The sequence below is a fragment of the Anabrus simplex genome, chromosome 2 (assembly GCF_040414725.1).
Source record: "Anabrus simplex isolate iqAnaSimp1 chromosome 2, ASM4041472v1, whole genome shotgun sequence".
Classification (NCBI taxonomy): Eukaryota; Metazoa; Arthropoda; class Insecta; order Orthoptera; family Tettigoniidae; genus Anabrus; species Anabrus simplex.
In genome coordinates, this window is record NC_090266.1 from 380,501,223 (window position 1) to 380,513,244 (window position 12,022).

General features: G+C 37.5%; 1 protein-coding gene across 1 annotated transcript in view; it reads right to left on the bottom strand.

The window, feature by feature from the left end:
- LOC136863557 (fibrillin-2) overlaps positions 1-12,022 on the bottom strand; it is a 618,768-nt gene that overhangs the window by 117,208 nt on the left and 489,538 nt on the right. The window contains exon 9 of the mRNA XM_067139937.2: positions 11,146-11,259. Within this exon, the coding sequence (XP_066996038.2) occupies positions 11,146-11,259 (114 nt within the window). The remainder of the gene's footprint in view (positions 1-11,145; positions 11,260-12,022) is intronic.

Consider the following 12,022-nt stretch of genomic DNA (forward strand, 5'->3'; position numbering starts at 1 on the left):
CGTACGCCATTTCAATACATACCGTACGTAATGTAGGTTCAATACCCGCTTTCATGCAAATTGTATGTGATCGAATGTGTTTGTGACCCTAAGAAGGGCCGATTAGTTATCAGGCCGGACACATACAGACCGGAAATAATAGGAACACAACTGCCCTGACAATGTTTTATCGCAGCAAATGCTCGATGTGATGACCGTTTTGGTTTATGCACATTCAGGCCTGGTGACCAATAGATCGTCTTGCGCGCTGAAGCATTCCAGGTGTAATTACTCGGCAGGCGTCCGTGATGAGTTGCCGGAGCTGGTCGCGGTTTTCCGGCGCAAGTGTGTAAGCGACGTTCTTCAAATGCCCCCACAGGAAGAAGTCTAACGGCGTTAAATCCGGTGATCTGGCGGGCCTAGAAACAGGGACTCCTCGTCCTATCCATTTCCCTGACAGTTCCTCATTCAGATGGTTACGAAAGGGTAAAGTCGAATGCGGCAGAGCTCCATCCTGTTGCAACCACATCGTCAAACGATCGTGCAAGGGCACATCCTCCAGCAGCAGTGGGAGTTCCTCACGCAGAGAGTGCAGGTAGCGTGGGCCAGTCCAACGACCCTCAAAGAAATAAGGTCCAATCAGGCGATCACCCAAGATTCCACACCACACATTCACTCGCCATCGTGTTCGATGGGCCGCCTGTCGCACCCAGCGAGGATTGTCCGGACTGCAGCAGCGCATGTTATGGCGAGTGACGTTCCTATTATAGTGGAAGCGCGACTGCCTTAGTGAGAAGCGAGCAGCGATGCCACTGGGATTGTTTCTATTACACCTTATTTTATCCCGTTCTTTCTCCGGCTTCAGGGGTTATACTGTAGAAGATTTGGCAGAGTTTTACGACTGGATGCCCCTCTTCACGCCAACCGTCAAAGGAAAAATACTGCGAGTTAATGTGGTAGTGGTGGGTGTCATGTCTTGTGAGCTGCAGAAGACAACAGAAACACTTAGTCCCCGAGCTACTGGAATGCACTTCTTAATGTAATAATCCCAGACCCGGACGGGGATAGAACCTGGTGCCTCAAGAATGGAAGACTAGTGCGCTAGTCATTCACCTGTGCAGTCAGACAGTTATATCCTCATTGAGGTATTAGTTATTAAGGGGCTGGCTCACCCGTGCAGCAGTTGCCAACAGCACACTATTCCGGCGAGTTTGCTGCAATCGGATGGTGAGTGGTTTGAACTCTATTCCGGGCCGTCATAACGATAGTGTTCCGTGGCTTCCCATTTTCACCTTCAGGATATAAATAAGGTTCAGGAATCCTCTTTGGAATAGGCCAAGTTACGCTTAGTGTCATATACAGAAGTTGAATAGTAAGCGAACGTTCATTACGTTGAAAGGCACAAGAGTCTACAGTATAATGAAAATGTATGCATGTATGTAGTATGTAATTATGTATTCATTCTGAGGTACCAAAATATTTTCATGAAGTTTAAGTTTTTCTTGTTATATCGGGGATACTTCACCGTAGTGAAACGGATTGGGAAATGTGCTTATTCATTAGAAGACAAGGAAGGAAATATCGTAGGCACATACAATATAAGGAATCTTAAGAAATATATCATGTGAGTTTGTTGATTAATTTTCATTACTATGTTAATTCACCATATTTTATGAAGCTGGCATTGCGAACAGGACTTCAGTGAAATTAGCGTGTGTTGTGATATTAAGTGAAGCACGGCAGTGCAATAAACTCCAGTGCTTGGAGACAGTGTATATATTGAAATGTCTTCGAGAATTACTTTTGAACACTCAATGAACGTTTGAAACGACAGAAGTGAGAAAGAAATGTAATCTCTGTATGTAAATAATACTGTATAATCAAAGTGAAAATGATAATTGATCAATGTTTTATATGTGTAACAACGAACATCCAGATGGATGATAATATGTACCCAATTTGTAAAGGGCATTTTTATACACGTATCTATGGTGTACTCGATTTCAGGTGATTAGGTATATATTTCATGAATCAATCGATTCATTTAATCGATTATTTCATGAGGGAGGCGTTCTGTAACCGTACAACTAGGTTACAGATTCCATTCAGTATTTATTATTATTATTATTATCATCATTATTATTATTATTATTATTATTATTATTATTATTATTATTATTATTATTAACCTGATTCATTAGATTTTATATATTCTGTTTCTCATCATTTAGACTGTAATAATTAGGTATCGCGTATATTATTGTATTTAATCATAGGTTAAGTGAATATGTTTGTAATTATTCTGTATAGTAGTAAGTGAGATTTGTTGGTTTCATATTGTCATGCTGTGGCTTGTAACTTTGGCTAGATGAGCTGGCATAGTATTTTGCAATCGAGGCTATGTTTAACTGGGAATGTTGTGTACAAGGAGATTTCCCGGTGACGCATTCGGTATAGTCATTCTCGGACCGCTTGGGTACGCTTAGACGACACATGACTGATGACATCAGTGCGTGGACACGTGATTGCGACCAAGTGTCAGTATTCGCCAGCTACTGTATGTGGAAGTGGAAGGGATGAACAGTGAGTGGGGAGATGAGTCGTCATCGCGAGGTGATATAAGTCGAGGCAACGGTAGTGAGAGATGCAGATGATATCAATCAGTTGATAGTACTCAGTTCATCAGATCTACTCAGTTCATAAGCAGTTGATATCGTGCAGATCATATGTAACAGTCAGATGTATAAAATGGAAGAAGTGGTCTTAGTGTGATGGTCAAAGCTAAGAGTTGTGTTTGAAGAAGTAATAATCGAGGAGGTCTACAAGTGGTGGTTGTATCCGAGCAGAGACGGGTACTATGCTGATAAAGAAACATCATCTTCTTGTGAGGATGGACTTCACAAGATGTTTCAATAATATTTTCCAATTATTTAAAATATTTTGAGTGGACGTAATTACATTGGAGCTCCCTACACGCGTACATGGTATGTAGGCCAACTCCTTGTTATATAAGAAGATTACAACAGACGGCTCCCGACTTCAGCTCACAGGTTTCCCCAAGAATTTCAAGTTCAACAGCGGTGTATGCAGACAACAGGTAATTAAAGCATCAGACATGTTATGCATTCATAACATGAAGAAGAGTGTAATCAGCGGCGATATCATATCTCACTTCAAGTTCATGCCAATAGCTTTTTTTGTTTAGATTAAATTTTCCTTTTCTTAATACCGCAAATCTCACGATATATTTCTTGTGTTAAATTAAAAGACGTCAATGATTGTTCATTGTGACGTAAATTATAGTCATAAACTCAGTTTTATTTTAATTATAATAAGTGATTCCAGTTCCATGTACAATCCTCAGTTGTGGAAATGCAATAGTAATTTAATATTTTCCTGATCCATATCCCTGTATATTGCCAAATATGTGAGTTTATCACCTCACGCCTTGAGATAATTGATATAAGAGGTATGCTCTACCGAATTTTGTTGTTTTTCTTAAAAAAGCAACTGGCGCTCAAACAAATGTTATGTATATTGTGTGAAGGAGATGTAAGTATAAGAGTAGTGGTCGGAGTAGCCACAAAGTGTCGCCAGCAACGTGGGACTCGAAAGGTTCAGAAAAAGTGTTTCTGAATGGCAATATACATGGATCAGTTCTTTTAATGAGTACGCACATGTTTAATTCACCGAGTAATGTTAGGAAGGTCATTTTGTTGAAGTTTGTATTTTAGGGGTAATGTCAGAGGAAGTGCAAGGGGAAATAGCTTTGAGATCGCGAAAAATTAGTAGGAAACCGAAGATGGACAAGGATAGCAATATGCAGTCAGGTGATGAGGCTGAGGTTATTGTGTCCAAGGAAATCCAAGGTGGTAACATAAATAGGAAGTTGGTGACTAAGGTGGGACCTGCTGAAAGTCAGAAAATTGTAGAAACTGAGGAAAACGCTGTCACGCAAGATCAAAGTAAAGGGGTGATTGACCTGGGTTTATTTAATTTGCTGATGTCCAAAATGACTGAGCAGAATAATATCATTAGTGAGAAAATTAAATCTCAGAATAATATTATGAGTGAAAAAATTGAAACGGTCATTAGTGAGAAAATTGAATTTCAGAATAATTTTATGAGTGGGAAAATTGAAGCTCAGGGTAATGTCATAAATAGTATTAATAAGAAGATTGATGATGTTAGTAATAAGATAGATCATAAGGTGTTAGAAATAAGTAAGCAAATTAATCATTTAGAAAGTAAAGTAAATAAGGAGTGTAGTGATATCAGAGCTGAGATGGAATTGGGTCGGAGCAATCTCCATACGGAAATAGAGCAAATTAGTGAGACATGCATCAAACAGATTGATGAATTAGGCGCCAAGATCGAGTCCAATAAAGGAGAAATCAATGAGTTAGTAGAAGAAAGGTTTGAAAAGATAACCAATACAGTGGGGCAAGAAACTAGAAAATGTATTAGTAGGGTAGAACAGGTGGAAAGAAAACTTGGAGAAGTAGGTGATCTAGAGAGTGAACAAAAATCATTATCACAGAAGGTGAGAGATTCGGAAGAAAAGTTGCAGGAGGAATTAAGAAAAATTCAAGAAAGGGCTGAGGAAACAGTGGAAGAAAAATTTCTGAGTTGCCAGAGAGTACTCCAGAAAGAAGTGCGTGATAGTAAGAATGTACGTGAGATAATTGTAAATAATGGTTTAATCACTAGAGACCATGATTTACCTAAGTTTTCTGGGAAAGAGTTCAACCCGATGGAATTTATGAGAGTAGTGGAGAAGAAATTTGCTGTTCAATTAAGAGACAATATTATTAGCTGGGAAACTGTATTGGAGATCTTATCTAATGTTTTCGTAGGAGAGACCAAGTCTTGGTTTCAAGTATATAAATGCTCGATGTCTAGTCTAACTGAATTTAAGGAGAAATTCATGGCTAAATTTTGGAGTGAAGGTGTTCAGAGTAGAGAGAGAGAGAGAGTAATGTTTGGCAGGTATAATTCTAACGAGGGTGTTAGAATGACTGAATACTTTTTGGCTCATGTGTTGGTGTGGAGAAATTTAGAATGTATTGGACCTGAGGCTGATATAGTTAGATTTATGGCTAAGCACTATCCCGATAGAATAAGAGAAGCTGTTTGTATGCAAAGAGTGGAGACTATTAAGGAAATGGAGATTTTGTTGGAAAGTTTTGATGCTTTAGGTAGTAGCTTGAATAATAGTAGAACACTAAATAGGAATGTAGAAGGAAGGAGTAACCAATCTAATAATCAGGACAGGACTATGAATAGTCGTAACTACAGAAGAGTATATCAGGAGTGACCTAATAATAATTTCCACAGGGAGAGAAATTATCAAAATAGTTCGGGAAATTTCAGGACTGGGAGGCGTGATTATGGTAATCAACCAGAAGCTGGGAGGCGGGAGAATACAGGCCATAATAATAATAATAATGACGCTAGAGGAAATAGGCAACAGGGGAGGCCGACTGAGGTGTGTAACCAACAAGTCGTAACCGAACCAAGTACTTTAAACGCGCAACGGACTGTATAAACAGGTCACTGAGACAGTCCGTAAATGGTAAGTTCACGTATAAGGTAGATAAGTATGTTAATGTCGACCAGCCTATAGTTGTAAGTGAACATGATTGTGACCTAAGTAGCAATAATTCAAATGTTTTAAGTGACGACTTAATCGTAGACAATAAATTTTATAAGTGTAATTTAAATTTAGATATAAGGCAAGATTTGTTAAGTGATCTTATATTATGTAATGAGGATAATTTAAGTAGTGTTACTGTTACACCGACGATTGAACTGCTGATATGGGGCAGAAAAGTTAAGATTTTGTTGGACTGTGGTAGTGAGAAGTCATGTGTAAATTCCAAGCTGTATGAGGAAGTTTTAAGAGAGAAGTATGAGGTAGCGGAAATTCCAGTGAGGAATACGTTCATCGTAACAGCTGTTGGAAACAAGTCTCAAAGAGTGAATAAACAAATAGCTGTCCCCATTAGCATAAGTGGAGAATGTATTTTCCAACCATGCTTAGTTGTGCCTAATTTAGTTTATGCCGTTATTTTAGGTACCGACTGGTTAACGTGTCACAAGGCTAAATTAAATTTTGATCTGTGTAATGTCAATCTTATTTGGGGAAAGAGTAGCAGGGAAGTCAGTTTACCCTATGATATTTTGTCAGAAATTAGTGCGAATAAAGTGTGTTCTAGTACGGAAGGATCTTGTGAAATTCCTAATATGAGGAAAAATATTGATGTCTGCCATGTGTCTATACAGAGAGATTCTAGAGATGAATTGTATGAGACAGTGGAGAAATGTAATTTAGCGGAAAGTCAGAAGGACGAATTGTGTGAATTATTGATATCACAGAGTGATGTTTTTAGTGACTGGCCTGGTAGAACACATCTTTACGAACACAAATTTAATGTTCTTGATAACTCAACTTTTGTAGGACCGAAATATCCTATTCCGTTAAAATACGCTAGCGCTGTTGAAGAGCAGATTGACATTATGCTAGATTATAATATAATTGAACCATCATGTAGTCCTAATTTAAATCCACTTGTTATTATACCTAAGAAGGATAACACAGTAAGATGGTGCATGATAATTTTTGTAAGACTATATTGGATGAATTTGAGCTTGGTGACAAGGTTTTACTCAGAGTGCCACTCCCGTCATCAGCAGAAGCTGGTCAATTTTCTAAGTTTTTCTTGTTATATCGGGGATACTTCACCGTAGTGAAACGGATTGGGAAATGTGCTTATTCATTAGAAGACAAGGAAGGAAATATCGTAGGCACATACAATATAAGGAATCTTAAGAAATATATCATGTGAGTTTGTTGATTAATTTTCATTACTATGTTAATTCACCATATTTTATGAAGCTGGCATTGCGAACAGGACTTCAGTGAAATTAGCGTGTGTTGTGATATTAAGTGAAGCACGGCAGTGCAATAAACTCCAGTGCTTGGAGACAGTGTATATATTGAAATGTCTTCGAGAATTACTTTTGAACACTCAATGAACGTTTGAAACGACAGAAGTGAGAAAGAAATGTAATCTCTGTATGTAAATAATACTGTATAATCAAAGTGAAAATGATAATTGATCAATGTTTTATATGTGTAACAACGAACATCCAGATGGATGATAATATGTACCCAATTTGTAAAGGGCATTTTTATACACGTATCTATGGTGTACTCGATTTCAGGTGATTAGGTATATATTTCATGAATCAATCGATTCATTTAATCGATTATTTCATGAGGGAGGCGTTCTGTAACCGTACAACTAGGTTACAGATTCCATTCAGTATTTATTATTATTATTATTATCATCATTATTATTATTATTATTATTATTATTATTATTATTATTATTATTATTATTATTATTATTAACCTGATTCATTAGATTTTATATATTCTGTTTCTCATCATTTAGACTGTAATAATTAGGTATCGCGTATATTATTGTATTTAATCATAGGTTAAGTGAATATGTTTGTAATTATTCTGTATAGTAGTAAGTGAGATTTGTTGGTTTCATATTGTCATGCTGTGGCTTGTAACTTTGGCTAGATGAGCTGGCATAGTATTTTGCAATCGAGGCTATGTTTAACTGGGAATGTTGTGTACAAGGAGATTTCCCGGTGACGCATTCGGTATAGTCATTCTCGGACCGCTTGGGTACGCTTAGACGACACATGACTGATGACATCAGTGCGTGGACACGTGATTGCGACCAAGTGTCAGTATTCGCCAGCTACTGTATGTGGAAGTGGAAGGGATGAACAGTGAGTGGGGAGATGAGTCGTCATCGCGAGGTGATATAAGTCGAGGCAACGGTAGTGAGAGATGCAGATGATATCAATCAGTTGATAGTACTCAGTTCATCAGATCTACTCAGTTCATAAGCAGTTGATATCGTGCAGATCATATGTAACAGTCAGATGTATAAAATGGAAGAAGTGGTCTTAGTGTGATGGTCAAAGCTAAGAGTTGTGTTTGAAGAAGTAATAATCGAGGAGGTCTACAAGTGGTGGTTGTATCCGAGCAGAGACGGGTACTATGCTGATAAAGAAACATCATCTTCTTGTGAGGATGGACTTCACAAGATGTTTCAATAATATTTTCCAATTATTTAAAATATATTGAGTGGACGTAATTACATTGGAGCTCCCTACACGCGTACATGGTATGTAGGCCAACTCCTTGTTATATAAGAAGATTACAACAGACGGCTCCCGACTTCAGCTCACAGGTTTTCCCAAGAATTTCAAGTTCAACAGCGGTGTATGCAGACAACAGGTAATTAAAGCATCAGACATGTTATGCATTCATAACATGAAGAAGAGTGTAATCAGCGGCGATATCATATCTCACTTCAAGTTCATGCCAATAGCTTTTTTTGTTTAGATTAAATTTTCCTTTTCTTAATACCGCAAATCTCACGATATATTTCTTGTGTTAAATTAAAAGACGTCAATGATTGTTCATTGTGACGTAAATTATAGTCATAAACTCAGTTTTATTTTAATTATAATAAGTGATTCCAGTTCCATGTACAATCCTCAGTTGTGGAAATGCAATAGTAATTTAATATTTTCCTGATCCATATCCCTGTATATTGCCAAATATGTGAGTTTATCACCTCACGCCTTGAGATAATTGATATAAGAGGTATGCTCTACCGAATTTTGTTGTTTTTCTTAAAAAAGCAACTGGCGCTCAAACAAATGTTATGTATATTGTGTGAAGGAGATGCAAGTATAAGAGTAGTGGTCGGAGTAGCCACAACGACCACTACTCTTTATACCTTCATATCTTCCACATAATATAAATAACATTTGTTTGAGCGCCAGTTGCTTTTTTAAGAAAAACAACAAAATTCGGTAGAGCATACCTCTTATATCAATTATCTCAAGGCGTGAGGTGATAAACTCACATATCTGGCAATATACAGGGATATGGATCAGGACAATATTAAATTACTGTTGCATTTCCACAATTGAGGATTGTACATGGAACTGGAATCACTTATTATAATTAAAAATAAAACTGAGTTTATGACTAAATTTACGTCACAATGAACAATCATTGACGTCTTTTAATTTAACTAAAGAAATAAATCGTGAGATTTGCGGTACTAAGAAAAGGAAAATTTAATCTAAACAAAAAAAGCTATTGGCATGAACTTGAAGTGAGATATGATATCTCCGCTGATTACACTCTTCTTCATGTTATGAATGCATAACATGGCTGATGCTTTAATTACCTGTAGTCTGCATACACCGCTGTTGAACTTGAAATTCTTGGGAAAACCTGTGAGCTGAAGTCGGGAGCCGTCTGTTGTAATCTTCTTATATAACAAGGAGTTGGCCTACATACCATGTACGCGTGTAGGGAGCTCCAATGTAATTACGTCCACTCAATATATTTTAAATAATTGGAAAATATTATTGAAACATCTTGTGAAGTCCATCCTCACAAGAAGATGATGTTTCTTTATCAGCATAATACCCGTCTCTGCTCGGATACAACCACCACTTGTAGACTTCCTCGATGATTATCTCTTCAAACACAACTCTTAGCTCTGACCATCACACTAAGACCACTTCTTCCATTTGATACATCTGACTGTTACATATGATCTGCACGATATCAACTGCTTATGAACTGAGTACTATCAACTGATTGATGAACTGAGTAAGAACAGAATACCTCTCCCCACCGTCGCCTTGACTTTATATCACCTCGCGATGACGACTCATCTCCCCACTCACTGTTCATCCCTTCCACTTCCACATACAGTAGCTGGCGAATACTGACACTTGGTCGCAATCACGTGTCCACGCACTGATGTCATCAGTCATGTGTCGTCTAAGCGTACCCAAGCGGTCCAAGAATGACTATACCGAATGCGTCACCGGGAAATCTCCTTGCACAGTTAAACATAGCCTCGATTGCAAAATACTATGCCAGCTCATCTAGCCAAAGTTACAAGCCACAGCATGACAATATGAAACCAACAAATCTCACTTACTACAATACAGAATAATTACAAATTAATTTCACTTACCCTATGATTAAATACAATAATATACGTGATACCTAATTATTACAGTCTAAATGATGAGAAACAGAATATAAAATCTAATGAATCGGGTTAATAATAATAATAATAATAATAATAATAATAATAATAATAATAATAATAATAATAATAATAATAATAAATACTGAATGGAATCTGTAACCATGTTGTACGGTTACAACCTTGCCTGTTGGTCTTTTGCCAAACTTTATCTAAAACTGAAATTGATGGCGTAACAACTGCAGTAGATTGTGTTACCAATTTACTATGGGCATTAAAGAGGTGTGTTTCTTCTCCGAGGAATAAACAACCTTCATTTCCTGACTTATGTGAGGCAGGAGTGTCGATGGTGGTCGGTAAGCTGAGGTGGGTAGAATGGGGCAAGTCCAGACACTCACTTGGAACATGAGGAAGGTCTTGTTCCTCTTCGTCTTTCGTGCTTCTTTTTCAATCTATTTCTTTATTTCCAATTAATGCTCCTTAGATTTTCATCATTGCATTTCCTCTTGTTTGCATACCAATATCGTAACCAGTCTCACGACTTTAATTAAATAACAGGTGTGTACTGTTTGTTGGAGATCATGAAGTCCATAACGCAATAGACGTACTGTAAATGTACTCTGCATGCAGAATGGCCTTTACAACTCATTTTCAGCCATTACACATATTAAGATTTCCAATTGTCCCGGATGGATAATTAAATATTTGTGAGCCGAGCAAGTTGACTACGCGGTATGAGTCATGCAATGTGAACTTTCATTCTGGAGATGGCGGGTTTAAACCTCTCAACCAAAAATGGAGTTCCATGGATTACCATTTTCACACCAGACTTTAGACTTGAATTTGGACAAATTTGCACTTTTTTCTGGTAATCCACAAACATACCTGCTTTGATATACAGTATAGGGTGTGCCGTTGTTAACAGACTTCTGCTGAGAACATCTTTAGTTCTTCTGCAGTGCTAATAATAAGATTATGTTACCATCACTCATAATTAATATTATGTTACAGACCGTGTTAGTGTAGGAATTATTCGATAAACTGCATTACTTACCAACACAATGGTGACCCATAAAGCGATAGCCGACTTCACAAGCGCAGCGGTAAGACCCCATTGTATTTAGACACCTACTCTTACAAGGGCTGGATTCCCGGCATTCGTCCACATCTGTAACACAGATATACAGTACAAATCTTGAAAGTTAACTAAGAATCAAATAGTTCTAGGATTTTATGTAAACTGAAGTTAGCTGCCTCTCATATACTATACTTCCGATTAAAGGGATTGTAGATTTGTTTTTTATATCTACTTATGAAATCCGGACGTTCTCAGTGTACCGAGCGAGTAGGCCGTGCGGTTACGTGCGCCCAGCTCTGAGCTTGCATTCGGGTGATAGTGGAGTCAAACCCCACTGTCGACAGCCCTGAAGATGGTTTTCCGTGGTTTCCTATTTTCACACCAGGAAATTGCTAGGGCTGTACCTTAATTAAGGCCACGGCCACTTCCTTCCCACTCCTAGCCCTTTCCTGTCCCATCGTCGCCATAAAACCTACCTGTGTCGGTGCGACGTAAAGCAACTTGTAAAAAAAATATATCCTCAGCACTTACTACTGTAGGTAAGGTATTGAATTTGGATTGCATATCAGCATTACTAACACATTATGATATAGGCGTAAAAAGCTGTTTTTGTAGACATAAAGAGATGACAAAAAAGAAAAATTATATATATACATTAATTCCTGTGCACCAGTGCTTTCAACGCAAAAATAGACGAACTCAATTATTTTTATAAATGGCGAGAAATAATGCTATTAGATTCGAAAACCTAGGAACTGGTCATTAAAGTCGGATCTCTGTGTTTACTTTTAATAATAATAATAATAATAATAATAATAATAATAATAATAATAATAATAATGTCATCTGCTTT